Source organism: Salvelinus namaycush, chromosome 6, assembly GCF_016432855.1.
Source record: "Salvelinus namaycush isolate Seneca chromosome 6, SaNama_1.0, whole genome shotgun sequence".
Taxonomy (NCBI): Eukaryota; Metazoa; Chordata; class Actinopteri; order Salmoniformes; family Salmonidae; genus Salvelinus; species Salvelinus namaycush.
In genome coordinates, this window is record NC_052312.1 from 49,532,665 (window position 1) to 49,549,637 (window position 16,973).

Genomic DNA, 16,973 nt, shown 5'->3' on the forward strand with positions numbered 1-16,973 from the left:
CATAATATAGCCAAACTGTATGTTATAACAGTCATAATATAGCCAAACTGTATGTTATAACAGTCATAATATAGCCAAACTGTATGTTATAACAGTCATAATATAGCCAAACTGTATGTTATAACAGTCATAATATAGCCAAACTGTATGTTATAACAGTCATAATATAGCCAAACTGTATGTTATAACAGTCATAATATAGCCAAACTGTATGTTATAACAGTCATAATATAGCCAAACTGTATGTTATAACAGTCATAATATAGCCAAACTATGTTATAACAGTCATAATATAGCCAAACTGTATGTTATAACAGTCATAGTATAGCCAAACTGTATGTTATAACAGTCATAGTATAGCCAAACTGTATGTTATAACAGTCATAATATAGCCAAACTGTATGTTATAACAGTCATAGTATAGCCAAACTGTATGTTATAACAGTCATAGTATAGCCAAACTGTATGTTATAACAGTCATAGTATAGCCAGACTATGTTATAACAGTCATAGTATAGCCAAACTGTATGTTATAACAGTCATAGTATAGCCAAACTGTATGTTATAACAGTCATAATATAGCCAAACTGTATGTTATAACAGTCATAATATAGCCAAACTGTATGTTATAACAGTCATAATATAGCCAAACTGTATGTTATAACAGTCATAGTATAGCCAAACTGTATGTTATAACAGTCATAGTATAGCCAAACTGTATGTTATAACAGTCATAGTATAGCCAAACTGTATGTTATAACAGTCATAATATAGCCAGACTGTATGTTATAACAGTCATAATATAGCCAAACTGTATGTTATAACAGTCATAATATAGCCAAACTGTATGTTATAACAGTCATAATATAGCCAAACTGTATGTTATAACAGTCATAATATAGCCAAACTGTATGTTATAACAGTCATAATATAGCCAAACTGTATGTTATAACAGTCATAATATAGCCAAACTGTATGTTATAACAGTCATAATATAGCCAAACTGTATGTTATAACAGTCATAATATAGCCAAACTGTATGTTATAACAGTCATAATATAGCCAAACTGTATGTTATAACAGTCATAGTATAGCCAAACTGTATGTTATAACAGTCATAATATAGCCAAACTGTATGTTATAACAGTCATAATATAGCCAAACTGTATGTTATAACAGTCATAATATAGCCAGACTGTATGTTATAACAGTCATAATATAGCCAGACTGTATGTTATAACAGTCATAATATAGCCAAACTGTATGTTATAACAGTCATAATATAGCCAAACTGTATGTTATAACAGTCATAATATAGCCAAACTGTATGTTATAACAGTCATAGTATAGCCAAACTGTATGTTATAACAGTCATAGTATAGCCAAACTGTATGTTATAACAGTCATAGTATAGCCAAACTGTATGTTATAACAGTCATAATATAGCCAAACTGTATGTTATAACAGTCATAGTATAGCCAGACTGTATGTTATAACAGTCATAGTATAGCCAGACTGTATGTTATAACAGTCATAGTATAGCCAAACTGTATGTTATAACAGTCATAGTATAGCCAAACTGTATGTTATAACAGTCATAATATAGCCAAACTGTATGTTATAACAGTCATAATATAGCCAAACTGTATGTTATAACAGTCATAATATAGCCAAACTGTATGTTATAACAGTCATAATATAGCCAAACTGTATGTTATAACAGTCATAATATAGCCAAACTGTATGTTATAACAGTCATAGTATAGCCAAACTGTATGTTATAACAGTCATAGTATAGCCAAACTGTATGTTATAACAGTCATAATATAGCCAAACTGTATGTTATAACAGTCATAATATAGCCAAACTGTATGTTATAACAGTCATAGTATAGCCAAACTGTATGTTATAACAGTCATAATATAGCCAAACTGTATGTTATAACAGTCATAATATAGCCAAACTGTATTTTATAAGTCATAATATAGTCCAACTGTTATAACTGTCACAAGTCACTGTTAACACTGTCATAGTTCAACTATGTTATAACACCATCATAATATAGTCATAAACATGACATAACTGTGTCTGACCCTGGCTCTAGCCCCAATCCCTCTGTGTATGTCCTGTACGTGCATGTCTCCCAGGGAGAATGGGGTATGTAAAAGATAAACTTCCATTGTTTATGAACTAAATGGACAATAGAATAATCTTCTATAAGGAGGTCAAGTCACTGAATGTCAACTGACTTCACACATTTATAACAAACACAATCAGCTTTGGTCCCACTTTAAACAAAGTACACCTCATAAAGGCTTTATATAGCATACATAAAGGCTTCATAAGGACTACATAAGTGCTTCACAAATCATCTCTAAGTGTAAGTCATACTATATAAATGGTGTGTACAGGGTGACAACCATTCCCAGTGTAGGGTGAATTGCCAAATGTGACATAACACACTATGTATGCATACATAACCAATACCAACACCTTTGCCCGCCCCATGCCCACCCCTATGCCCTAATAGATGCCCAGCTTGTCCCAGAAGTCACAGATATGGTCCCTGGTGCCCACCTGGGCATGGGAGCGGACAGTGAAGTTCATGACCAACCAGGAGCTGGTGTCCGAGTAGCGGGGCCAGGCCGGCAGGCGCTGCTGTCTACAGAAGCCGCTCTGTTGCATCCGTGAGGCCGGGTCCCCGGTGTGGGCGAATGTCCCCCAGTAACACAGCATCCGATTGGACAGCAGCCGCTCGGGTGGGGCCAGCGTGAAGTTGGCCACGGAGGCTGTGTCGAAGAGGAAGGGCAGCTCAGCGCCGTGACACACATGCTCGTAGCAGAAGGACAGACCGGACCACACACTGTGGTCCGAAATCACATGGTCGAAGACGTACATCCACACGGCGCTGCCCACTGTGGTGCCCGCCCGGGCTGCCTTGCGGGAGGGGCAAAGGAAGACGTAGTCTGTCACAATCTGGAGGTAAGTAGAGAGGTCATTGAGGTCAATACAATCTGGGGTTAAACAGAGAGGTCATTGAAGTCAGTACAATCTGTGGGTAAACAGAGAGGTCCATTGAGTTCAATACAATATGGGGGTAAACAGAAAGGTCATTGAGGTCAATACAATCTGGGGGTAAACAGAGAGGTCATTGAGTTCAATACAATCTGTGGGTAAACAGAGAGGTCATTGAGTTCAATACAATCTGGGAGTAAACAGAGAGGTCATTGAGTTCAATACAATCTGTTGGTAAACAGAGAGGTCATTAAGTTCAATACAATCAAGGGGGTAAACAGAGAGGTCATTGAGTTCAACAAACAGAGAAAAGAGTCCCTAGTGGCTAGTGTGTGTGCTACAGAACTGCCGCTCAAAGCCTTTTGTCTCGCTTGTTACCTGGAAACTATACTCAGGAATACACTCAGGGCAGCCGCCTACGCGGCACAGAATCATTTAGAACACCTGTAACCCTCAGTGTCCTCAAAGGATATACACTGAACAAAAATATAAAATGGAACAATTTCAAAGATTGGACTGAGTTGCAGTTCATATTAGGAAATCAGTCAATGTAAATACATTCGTTAGGCTCTAATCTATGGATTTAACAGGACTGGGAATACAGATCTGCATCTGTTGGTCACAGATACCTCCCCCTCACTCTCTCAACAGCTCACTTTATCTCCCCCTTTCTTTCTCCCCAGTTCACTTTTTCTACCCCCCCGCTCTCTTCCCCTTCTCCCCCTCCCAGGCTGAGCCATGTGGCCTCAGTGCAATAGCTGACATTTGTCATGACCCTCCCCTCCCCTGAGACCTGTCCTTTAGGAAGGGGGGGGGGTCCTTCCTCCTCTTCTGCTCCTCTTCACTGCACACACACACACCACACACACCACACACACCACACACCACACACACCACACACACCACACACACCACACACACCACACACACCACACACACCACACACACCACACACCACACACCACACACCACACACACACACACACACACACACACACACACACACACACACACAGTCTGACAGTGAACTGTATATGAATACCAAACAGGTATGGGAGTGTCACCTTCTGCCCCCTGCCTCTCTCAGCACACTCATCTCTCACTTTAGATTCAAAACCTTCAGAGAAAGTGCCTGAGGCTATTTACCATCCGAGCTCTCTGTTTCACATTTTGGATGTGGACTTGGAAATGAGCGTGTTTCCCTCACTCCAGTGAATGCATGTATTCTACTGATGCAGCTTATGTATTCATCGTCTGTTGTTGTCTCTAGTGTGGTTGGAGTCAGTTTATCCTGTAATCCACACTGAACATCATCTAGCCGGAGCTGGTAGTGTAATAGAGCCATATTCAGTATGCAGCCCAGGCTATCTGATGTCAGCTCTCTGGCTGTGATTGGGTGAAGTTGTCCCTAGACACTGATCTTTGGTCAGTTTTGCATTTCCCCCAATAATGGTTAAGGTTAGGATGGGGGGAGGGGAAGCTGATCCTAGATCTGTAGCTTGGGAAAACTGTGACTGGGTAGTCTTCCTCTGTGTCTCTTATTTCCTGAAGATCTGCTCCACTGTGTGGTATACATCTCAAAGAGACAATGGCACTCTGCTCCAGACAGCACTACTAAGGATTATTTGAAGAGGATGGCCATGGGAGGAGCCTAAACAGAAAGTAGTATTTTAGCCCCCTCTGCTGGTAATCATACAGAGTTGCACTTTGAAGAACCAAACTATCAGAAGTAACCCATCTCTACACAGATTAAAATCAGAATATTCAAAGCGTTTACCTCTAAAATAATTCAGGCAGTTAGAAACCTAGCTCTCTGGGTTATTGTGATAGTTCAGTTAATCAAAAAATAATCGGAACCTAATACAAATTTGTTAGCCTATAATTATAATGATTAAGTCCGTCCTGATTTTTTTGATGATTTGGACAGAGCATTCCCACAGAGAATTGAGTAAGAGATTTTCAGCATGGGGAGTAGGGTGAAGGTACCGCTAGAGTAGACGCTTATCTTGGGTCGGTTTAGCATGTTTTGTAGGTTAGGATTGGGGGAGGGGAAGCTGATCCTAGATCTGTACCTACTGAAACCTTCTCCCCAGAGCTCAACAAGGCTCATCTAGATGCAGTGAGACGAAGCGAGGAGATGGGCAGATGTGTCCTCATCACGCTCCGAGGTCTCTTTCTACAGTCCACTGGCTGCAGACGTGACCGTCTAGCCCTACAACCACTGATCTGGAGCCTGACAATGAACATTGCCAAAACCTTTGTTGACTTTAAATGTAAAACATAACTTTTTGGGATGATTGATCAGTGTCCTTTTTACATTCGATTTGTCTTTTTTTATCTAACATGTTTGCATGGACAACACTGAGTTTCTCCCTGGCTACGTCCCAATGACTTCGTCTTCCTGATGTCTGGACCCATTCACTACTCATTTAAAAGCATTGGATTGGTGTAGGCATAGGCTGGAGTTTCCATACCAGTAATCTCCTGCCAAATCCATTAAGGGAAGTGAACAAGTGCACACTTCGGGAGAAAGGAGAGATTATTGGGACGCACCCTCTGTGAAAGTCAGATTTTACCTGAGCCAGCATGTCCCGTCGGTCAGCGTCCCTGTACAGGGGCAGGTACTTGCGTAGGATCCTCAGGGCGTGCTGTTTGAAGATGGCCGCGGTGTAGACGATGCACTCCACCGCAGACACAGGCTTGGTGAAGACCCCGTACACAAAGATCACCCCCTCCTCTGAAGTGGTCCCTGCAAGGTTGTTGTACATGCCTTCAAAACTTTGGTCCAAATGTTCTGGTATAATCTTGGTTGTGTTCATTAGGCACCAAACAGAAGAAATCGGGATGAAACAGGGAGGGAGGGACTATCTGGAATCATTTACATTTTCTATATAATGCTTTAAAACATTTTTCATTGCGAGCCCTAATGAACACAACCCTGGTATGAATATAACCATGGATCCTGTAGAAGGGACGGACACAGAACACATCAGGGACGAAGAATCTCTCCTACAGATGTGTTATGTCGAGTGGCCAGCTGAGAGGGAACCAATTGCACTTCACCGTCTAACATTCAACTACTCAATCTAATTAAGTCACAGCATTAGCCAGCTTAGCCAAAGTCCAGGCATTGACTTGGGGAGCCAATGCAACTCTTCAGGTCTCTGGCAATGGTTACTCGTCATCACACATGCACCAAACCACCTCTGTAACCTTAAGTGTGGAACAGATGTCTTCACTAGTACAGAGTACCTACTTTTAATATACTGTAAGTTGTCCTAGAGTGTCCTGAAAGACATCTGCCAAATTAAATGTATTATTATGTGTTATGGGGCCAGCCGTTAAAAGCTGTTCTGGTTAAATGTGAGTGTATTTCAAGTGGTCCATACCAAGGAGGACTGGTTTCTCCTTCTGCCAGTGGCCCTTCTGGAAGGCAGTCACAGCCTGCTCCTTGATCAGCTCTCCATCTATGTAGGGCCCCCAGGTCTCAAAGATCTCCAGGAACTTGAAGGGATTCACCACTTTGGAACCTGAGACAGAGAGAGAGAGAAGAGAGATGAGGGGGAAGAAAGAGAGCGAGAGAGTCAGAGAGAACAACAATTAGCTACTTACCAAAATACACCCTGCAAATATACATAAAATGACTCCACTCAAAATACTAAACAACTAGCTCTGTAGTGAAACACACAACTCTGAGATGTTGATTTTGTCATGAATAAGGGACAACTTAGATAGGTCAACAGTAGATAGGTAGAGGGTCAAGTTAGATAGGTCAACAGTAGATAGGTAGAGGGTCAACTTTCGTTGTGTCCCAAATTGTTCCTTACTTTTGACCCGAGCCCTATGGGGATAGGGGGCCATTTGGGACACAACTCTGTCTAAAAACGGTCAGTCAGTGACAGACAGACAGAGACACAGAAGACTGGTCTCCTACTTGACTTCATCTGGGCAGCGAGGACAGCCTGAGGACTGAGGGACAGCAGGCACACGATGTCGCTCACAGAGCAGTTGGCCTGTCTGGCAAAGTCCCTCCCCAGCTTCAGGGCATCATGTCTGGAACAAAGAAAACAGACCACAGATAGTCTCTCTCTGCTCAATGGGAACATTAGGTAGTGCCACATCTCTACCAGGAGAGTAACGACAGCTGGAGATGGAATGACTGTTTTACTAGGACATGGACAGGAACTTAATGGTACCTCGTCTCCTTGGACAAATTAGCATGTCTAAACTGTAACCCTGAGGGGATAAATAACATTGATTGAATTTTATTTTATTCAATTAATCCCATTTACTCCTTGTAGCTAGGCAGGCCGTATAACAAAACACTTATCAGGAAGGTGGGCGATTCACTATTGTAGTCAATTTCACATATGGTAAGGATTACTCTTTCAAAATGTGGGAAGGATAAGTTGATCTATATAGATGATAGAAGCAAAGTGAGGGTCTCCTTCTTAAACCTGGACTCCTTAATGGTGAAACCGCCACGTCTGTTTGGGATATTATAACAACGAAGAAGTTACTGGAAACAATGAACACTGTATTTTTCCCTTTGCCATCATCGCACGCGCGATAGAGCAGTAGAATACGTACTGCCATTTATTTTGTTACGTTGCACGACGCTCAGCTTCGTAAACAAAACATAAACAACAACAACGGCGGTGGAGCGGACAGTGGCGCCGTTTCCACTACGGCGGATTTATTCTTTTAAGGAGTTAGCGATCAAGACCACCAGCTGAGTCATGTGTACATTCGGCCAACGGAAGGAAACGGACTGAAACAGGAAGATAAGTGTGGATCTGTCCAATGAGAAACGCTTGTTTTTGCTGCAGTGTGCCCTAATGAACACTACCCAGATGTTAGGAGTTAGAGGTCACTGACCTGGTCTTGAGAGGGATGGAGAAGGGTAGGCTCTGGAACACAGCCTGTTTGAACAGGGGCTTACTGCTCTGGACCATCAGATGGACGCTCACTGACTGGGCTCCTGCACTCTCCCCAAATATGGTCACCTGTGTTGGATGTTAATGGGCCATAATCAGGGTTGTGTTGTATATCCACAGACAGAGAAAATAACAACGTACACAAACACATAGTCCTGATGGTTTTATGCCTCATTTAGATATAACGCAGAATGATAAAGCTGTTGATCTTTGTTTGATGGAGTTGGTATACAGAACTGAAAGGCTTTCAGCATCACTTTTACTGAACCAACCAGCGTGTGGTACTAGCTGTTTGTATGAGATGCCAGCGATTTCTCTTTCTGCATGATCCAACGAATGTGTTTGTTTTGGATCTGTCTCTGCAGTAGGGCACAACTAGGGCTTCTGGGAAACCAGAGAATCTATTGAAAGTTCCTGGAATTTTGCAACCCAACTCTGCAGCATAGCCCTATCGCCAAACAGCATCTTTCCCCACTCGATAACCACTCAGGGAAATTTCATCAGGGCTGGAGGAGCTCTTCGCCATGCCTCACAGAGGCTGTTATTCTCCCAGTAGTGTGGCGTCACTACAAATCAGTCACGACAGCACCACGGGATATATAGAGGTCATTCAACAACAACCACTGCTGAAATACAACCTTGTCAACAAGGTATTTCTATACATGGTCAGAATGTGAATATCTAGTTCAGTGTATCTGGAGTTTTTCCTGACCAGAGTTGGGATCAATTCCATTTCAATTCAGTCCATTCAGGAAGTAGACAGAAATTCCAATTCACTGTTCAATGACAACAATTGGAATTGAAATGTATATTTACTTCCTGAATTGACTGAATTTAAATAGAATTGACCCCAACCCTTTCCCTGACCCCAACCCTGCACCTGACCCCCAACCTGGTACTTGACACCCAACCCTGCACCTAACGCCCAACGCTGCACCCGAACCCCAACTCTGCACCCGAACCCCAACCCTGCACCCGAACCCCAACCCTGCACCCGAACCCCAACTCTGCACCCGAACCCCAACCCTGCACCCCAACCCCAACCCTGCACCCCAACCCCAACCCTGCACCCCAACCCCAACCCTGCACCCCAACCCCAACCCTGCACCCCAACCCCAACCCTGCACCCCAACCCTGCACCCGAACCCCAACCCTGCACCCGAACCCCAACCCTGCACCCGAACCCCAACTCTGCACCCCAACCCCAACCCTGCACCCCAACCCCAACCCCAACCCTGCACCCCAACCCCAACCCTGCACCCCAACCCCAACCCTGCACCCCAACCCCAACCCTGCACCCGAACCCCAACCCTGCACCCGAACCCCAACCCTGCACCCGAACCCCAACTCTGCACCCGAACCCCAACTCTGCACCCGAACCCCAACCCTGCACCCGAACCCCAACCCTGCACCCCAACCCCAACCCTGCACCCCAACCCCAACCCTGCACCCGAACCCCAACCCTGCACCCGAACCCCAACTCTGCACCCCAACCCCAACCCTGCACCCGAACCCCAACCCTGCACCCGAACCCCAACCCTGCACCCCAACCCCAACCCTGCACCCCAACCCTGCACCCCAACTCTGCACCCCAACCCTGCACCGAACCCCAACCCTGCACCCGAACCCCAACCCTGCACCCGAACCCCAACCCTGCACCCGAACCCCAACCCTGCACCCGAACCCCAACCCTGCACCCCAACCCCAACCCTGCACCCGAACCCCAACCCTGCACCCCAACCCCAACCCTGCACCCCAACCCCAACCCTGCACCCCAACCCCAACCCTGCACCGAACCCCAAATCTGCACAAAAATAAGTGACCCTCAACTCTGCACCAAAACAAAAAGATCAGTTTGAGCCCGTTGAGATCATCAAGGACTTGAGGTGGTGGAAGAAAATTAGACGTTGTCATTTTGTACGACTGTGTGACCGTGGATCATTAGGCGTTAAGATAAAAAACAGACATAAACAGGCAGGGACTACATGGGCTAGTCTAAGAAACACTCAAATTCATTTTCCATTGCGAAACATTTGTAAATATTTTCCCTTGCATGCTCTAATGAACACAACCCAGGATAATGTGTACGTGCTTGCCTTGCTGGGGTCGCCTCCGAACAGAGCAATGTTTTGTTGAACCCAGAGAAGAGCAACCTGCTGATCCAGGATCCCATAATTCCCGGTTGCTGAGGTTTTGGGGTCTAATCCCGAGACGAGGAAACCAAACGCCCCTGCAATGATACACCAAGTTCCATGGACCATGAAAAACTGTACACAAAACACACCCCTCAGATTCAAACACATCAACACATGGTGTTTTGAAATGGTTCTATTTATGCCATTCCAGCCATTACAATTAACCCATCCTCCCATCTCTGCCCACCAGCCTCTTCTGACACCCACACAGATAATAGCATTTTCACAATGGTCTCACACACCCATATTGATCAGGCCACCACAGGGTCACATCTCGCTACACCCACCAAGTGGTATTTATTGAGGACAGGATGGGAGGAGTCTAAGTCCACTTGAGAAAAGTACATTATATATACAGCAACTTGATATACCCAGGGTCTTCTGCTAAATCAGACAAGCTCTCTGTTCAGAAATGTTTGGAATCACAATCCTATTTTTGGGACTGTGTAGGGTAATGTAATCAGCAAACTCAATGCACTTCCCCCCTATGCTGCTGCCCCCCCCCCCCCACACACACACACACATTAATGAATCACACAAGGTCTCTGGACTGTCTCTGCCCTGTTCCAGGTCTCTTATGAAAGAAACGATTTGATCTCAAGGAAACTAGCCTGGATAAATAGATAAAGGTTGTATAGTGAAGAGGTGTAGGGTTCACTTGAAATACAGACCCTGGTCAGTTAGGCATTTCCCCACTAATGATTAACGTTAGGTTAGGTTTAGGGAAACTGATCCTAGATATGTACCTAGAGAAACTCCACCCCGGCGCTAAAGAAGACCTGTCTTACCTAGCCGATACTCCATGCTCACCACCACAGTGTGAGTGAAGTTACTGATGAACCTGCCATCGTACAGGGGCTTGGAGGCTGAGCCAGCAATGAAATCCCCCCCGTGGATCCACACCATCACTGGCAGGGTTGTCAGTAAAGGGGAACTGAAGTTCACATCCAGAGGTACAAATATGTTGAGGTAGAGGCAGTTCTCACTCACCTATGGGACGATCACATTTCATTTCAGAAACCAAATATTCACATTTCAGACGCCATTTCACACGGCAAATAAAATACTCACATTATTGATGAATCAAAGACATTCCTGGATGTTATCGGGAGATTATTCAGTACTTTGTTAATTTCATGTTTCACTGTTAACACGCGGCACATGACATACTGGTAGAACATTGTGCTAAATCATAACATAATTATCAAGCCCATCTGTGTTAGTCCCCTACCTTCTGAGGGCACTCGTCAGATATAGGGCCACTGCAGCCTTGCATACACGCGTCCCTCGGGTACGTGGCGTCGTGCATCCCCGGCCACGGGGTCACCGGTCTGGGGGGCTTCCAGCGGAACGTGGCCACAGGTGGGTCCGCGTACGGGATCCCATAAAATATGTGGGACTTTTCCACTGTGAGTCCCTTGATCACCCCATTGTTGGTCAACACTATGGGGCCATAGTCAGGAATATCAGGGATGGTAGTCCCGGTGTTCAGTTTATTCTGGATGACTGGTTCCTCATCAGTCCAGATGGGAATGGAATCCTCTGGATCTCCAAGCTCCTCCGGTGAGTTTGTTTCAAGGCGAAGGTCTCTGTTGATAGCTAGAGGCTGATCCCTAACCAGTAGTCCAGAGGAAGAAATCCTTCTAATAAACTCTGTAAGGTCGATCTCCTTCTCAAACGTTGTCTCCTCTGCAAAAGACAGCGCAAAGACCAGGGAGCAAAGCAGTAAGAAACAGTGATAACTCTCCATCTTTCCTGAATGAATTATTAGAAAGTATTAGCCAGGGTCTCTCAGTCAGATCATTCTCTAGTTGCGTCGTAGCTGGGGCAGAAAGAAGAAGAAGAAGGGGGAAATGCTTTCACTTCCCCTTTTCATACCATATTTGGTAAAGAGAGGAAGTCCAGTGGCAGGTCAGAGGGAATATATCAATCAAGACGAAACTGGTTCCACATTCTACTTATTTTCTCAGATTAAACATCCAATCTCTATACAGTTTTCTGTTCCCAAAACGTTTCTTTTTTTTGTAGATGGACTTCCTAAACTTCCTAGAAAAGTAACATAAATATGCAAATTAACACTAAAATGCACCAATAATATATTTCTAGCTTGCGCTTGGCTCCGCCCACCTCCTTGATTGAGTGCTCACAGTGTGAAAATGATTCCCATGTAAAAGCCCCATGTGAACGATCTTGGGTTTAACAATAAGAATCTTTGGTTCTTACAGTGGCCTGTGTGGATACTGTGGATACTCGTGACACCAATTTGGCCAATTGGAGAATCATGGACAGTTCTCAGACAGAACTTCCCTTGTCAGACAACTGTGGATTAGGACTCATGACTGATATACTTGGGATAGCCAGGACCCTGTGATGCACTTCCAGTAATGGGAGTCAGGTGATCTTTCCTTTACCTAACGAGATAATAGGTTCCCATGATGTGAAGCTCAGCTCATTCTTGGGTGGTCACAATATTGCTCTGTGTGAAGTTTCCCCTAGGTACAGATCTAGGATCAGATTCCCCTCCCCCCAATCCAGATCTGTAACATCAGTTAATTTATGGTCACACTTTCTTTGAAGGTTGCATAACAACTTTCATAAAGCAATCACTACTACACCTACATAAACAATAAAACACTTAGTACAAACATATGTTTTGTAGATTAGAATTCATATCTGTTATGCAGTCTATAAAAAGGTATTTAGGAGCATATTCCTGACAATATGTAATTACAAGGAATAAAGGGAATATACACTATATATACTAAAGTATGTGGACACCCCTTCAAATTAGTGGATTCGGCTATTTCAGCCACACCCGTTGCTGACAGCTGTATAAAATCGAGCACACAGCCATGCGATCTCCATAGACACACATTGGCAGTAGAAAGACCTTACTGAAGAGCTCAGTGACTTTCAACGTGGCACCGTCATATGATGCTGTAACTGTAAGTGCTGTTATTGAAGTGGAAACATCTAGTAGCAACAACGGCTCAGCCGCGAAGTAGTAGGCCACACAAGCTCACAGAAATGGACCGCCAAGTGCTGTAGTGAGTAAAAATCGTCATTTCTCGGTTGCAACACTCACTACCGAGTTCCAAACTGCCTCAGGAAGCAACTTCAGCACAATAACATTTCTTCGGGAGCTTCATGAAATGGGTTTCCATGGCTGAGCACACAAGCCTAAGATCACCAGGTGCAAATTCAAGTGTCAGCTGGAATTGTGTAATGTTCGCCACCATTGGACTCTGGAGCAGTGGAAATGTGTTCTCTGGAGTGATGAATCACGCTTCACCATCTGGCAGTCTGACGGATGAATCTGGGTTTGGCGGTTGCCATGAGAACGCTACCTGCCCGAATGCATTGTGGTCCAGAAATGGTTTGTCGAGATCAGTGTAGAAGAACTTGACGGGCCTGCACAGAGCCCTGACCTCAAACCCATCGAACCCCTTTGGGATAAATTGGAACATCGACTGTGAGCCAGGCCTAATCGTCCAAAATCAGTGCCCGACCTCTTGAGGCTGAATGGAAGCAAGTCCCCGCAGCAATGTTCCAACATCTAGTGGAAAGCCTTCCCAGAAGAGTGGAGGCTGTTATAGCAGCAAATGGGGACCAACTCCATATTAATGTCCGTGATTTTGGAATGAGATGTCCAATGAGCATGTGTCCACATACTTTTGTTCATGTAGAGAACCTCGACTAGTGCTACAGTCATGTCGGAACTAGGAAACTCAGACATTTCAGACTTGGAATCTTGTAGAAAGATGATACCCGAGTATCAGAATTAACCAACAAGAAGCATTATGCAAATTATTTACGTTAATTTTATGTTCAGAGTTTCCAACTGGTTATGAATGCATCATTTGTCTTTGTACATGTGGTTAATCATAAATAAAATTCAAATGACATACAGACTTCGGAAGGCTAACATTCTTGCCCTTTGCACATTGATATTCTCATCGACTTGGCTGTAGTGGAGCAGATTGAAATCACCAACAAACTAACATGGTCCAAGCACACCAAGACAGTCGTGAAGAGGGCAGTAAAAAACCTATTCCCCCTCAGGGGACTGAAAAGATTTGGCATGGGTCCTCAGATCCTCAAAAGGTTCTACAGCTGCACCATCGAGAGCATCCTGACTGGTTGCATCACTGCCTGGTATGGCAACTGCTCGACCTCCGACTGCAAGGCACTACAGAGGGTAGTGCGTACGGCCCAGTACATCACTGGGGCCAAACTTCCTGCCATCCAGGACCTCTATACCAGGCGGAGTCAGAGGTCCAAGAGGCTTCTAAACAGCTTCTACCCCCAATCCATAAGACTCCTGAACATCTAATCAAATGGCTAACCAGACTATTTGCATTGTCCACCCCCACCCCCCCTTTTACGCCACTGTTACTCTCTGTTATCATCTATGCATAGTCACTTTAATAACTCTACCTACATGTACATATTACCCAAATTACCTCGACTAACCGGTGCCCCCGCACATTGACTTTGTAGCGGTACCCCCTGTATATATTCTCGCTATTGTTATTTTACTGCTGCTCTTTAATTACTTGTTCCTTTTATTTCTTATTCTTATTCATATTTTTTAAACTGCATTGTTGGTTGAGGGCTTGTAAGTAAGCATTTCACTGTAAGGTCTACAGCTGTTGTATTCGGCACGTGACTAATAACATTTGATTTGATTTGATTCATAGCCTCCCTCCAAATAGTAAACCTAATTATTTGGAACAAAATTGGCATGAGTCTACCATGTTGCTCAAAATTAATGTTCCACAAAATATATGAAAGTTCATCACAATTTATCTGATCATTGACACTACCAGCTCTCTCTATTTTCTCCTTTCATAATCATCATAATATATGATATTGTGCAAATAATTTGTGATCAAATCTGCACCAAGACAGTGGGTCCTATCAGATTGACCTGCACCTGTCAATCATTATAAATCGATGACGTCAGGTCAGTCGTTTGTTTTCGTCAACTCAATCACGCTTACCCATACCTGAGTGCAAATTAACAGTCGCAAGAAACATGTAGGCTAAACAAATACTTAATTTCGTTCTTGTATTATTAATCGAATGGTGAATTAAGGTGGCCATGATTATTGATAAAGAACACCGACTTTGCTTTTGCAGGACCTGTTTCGCGTTTCCATTTATATTGTTCATTCTTGTACCTCACACGATATCTCTCGGTAAGTAGCCTGTGCGTGCTAAGGGCGTTATTGTTGTGTTTGTAATTGATACTGAGTGGCTATGCTGTTTCCACATCAATTATGAGTTACACACAAACATGTATTTAGCTTATTTTCCTCCCGGGACGCGGGGTTTGGTTGATTTTCATGAGTTAATTGTGACATGTAACGTTAGCTTCCTACAATCTGCAGGAAGCTGCAGTAGTTTTACTTTCTCCATATGTTGGAAGATAAGCAACAATTCCTTGTTTGGCAGGTAAATAAGTCCAGTATTAAATAAACACATAATCACGCCAAACTTCTGAACCATGCACTTTGCACTAACTTACACCTATGTGTCTTGTTCACTTTGATTCTCTACAGTTGGCCAGAAGGACATTTATTGTTGAACACCACCAAATTGAAATCCATTTGGAGAGAGGACACATTTTCATCTTTGACAGTTGCCACTACTGTGGAACACAAATTGACACTTCAATATGGTGTCATGGTTCGGAAGTGGATATTCTCCATCTTCCCAGGTAAGTATAGGTCTTCCACCCTTCCACTCATTGTTAAGACTGTATCTAAGTACAAACACTGTCCTGTATCCATTCATCTAAACAAATTACGCAATATTTTAGTTCTGGGATTCTGAGATTACCATTGGTGTTCATTAGATCATGCTACAGTATAATTATTGTGTTTTTCTTCACTTGAAGGTTCACATTCCATTGAGTTCAGAAGTATACATAAACCTGACCAACAGCCCATCAATAGCACTCTGGTGGGTAGACCTGTAATATAAGTGATCACATTCTCCTCTTCTTTTCTGGTGTCACCATAATGTCCCTTTTGAATGAAAGATTAATGTTTGTCCATTCTCATGTTATCGCTTTTAGGAAGCCCTGGAGTTGTTCTCCACCAATGAGGTGTTTGCGTGTGAAAACAGCGCTCTGTACCTCTATCAGGACCCAGACTTCATCCTCATGCTCGGTAACGTTGTTACGTCTTTGTCTTCGTTCGAGAGTGAGAGAGAGGGGGACAGAGAGCCACGAAGGGAAAGAGACAAATAAATGGAGAGAGAGAGAAATAAAGGGAGGGAGATGGAAGGAGAGAGATGAAGGTAGGTAGACAGACACAGATGGATTGTCAGAAAGGAATACAGACGAGAGAGAGAGAGACGCAAAAGTGAAATCAAGATGGAGACAGAATTCAGGTGACGATCAGTGGTGTAGTGGGCATATTCCCAGGTGTGCAGGTCATAAATGTAGTCATGACTCCCATCTCCTCTCCTAGGTCACACCATGCGCTATCCCTTGACGCTGGAGTCCAGGAGTACCTCCATGTTACTGGTGTCCTGGAAAGAGAAGATGCAGCCCCCGGCTGCCCCTGTCCCCGTCCACTCTGTGTCCCTATACCACTCTGAGATGAAGGCCTACGCTGCCCTTAGTGTGGACAGTACCCACTCCAACCACTACCGCTTCACAGCCCTGGAGTCCTGCAGTTCCTATGCTGCCTGTGTGGAGATGGCAGGCAGCCACTCGCTTACCTGTCTCTCCACTATCACAGGTACAGTTGGGGTGTATTCATTAGTGCACACTGTAGCAACACTAATATGCTGGTTCCTAGTGAATACACCCTTG

At 44.1% G+C, this 16,973-nt stretch overlaps 1 protein-coding gene across 1 annotated transcript; it reads right to left on the bottom strand.

The window, feature by feature from the left end:
• Window positions 1–2,523: 2,523 nt before the first annotated feature.
• LOC120049173 (crystal protein-like) lies at window positions 2,524–11,897 on the bottom strand. The gene is made up of 8 exons (XM_038995402.1): window positions 11,379–11,897; window positions 10,936–11,137; window positions 10,049–10,182; window positions 7,894–8,021; window positions 6,950–7,068; window positions 6,405–6,545; window positions 5,592–5,764; window positions 2,524–2,976 (listed from the first exon to the last, which is right to left on the bottom strand). Exons 1-8 carry the CDS (start codon window positions 11,895–11,897, stop codon window positions 2,524–2,526), a joined length of 1,869 nt encoding a protein of 622 aa, XP_038851330.1.
• Between the last annotated feature and the right edge of the window lie 5,076 nt (window positions 11,898–16,973).

Bases quoted from the DNA above. Each gene is read 5' to 3' on its own strand.
- LOC120049173 (XM_038995402.1), bottom strand. From the start codon at position 11,897: ATGGAGAGTTATCACTGTTTCTTACTGCTTTGCTCCCTGGTCTTTGCG. The intron at 11,138-11,378 runs GTAGGGGACTAA...ATCGTCCCATAG, and splicing joins CTGACGAGTGCCCTCAGAAG to GTGAGTGAGAACTGCCTCTA. The intron at 10,183-10,935 runs GTAAGACAGGTC...GTATCATTGCAG, and splicing joins GAGCATGGAGTATCGGCTAG to GGGCGTTTGGTTTCCTCGTC.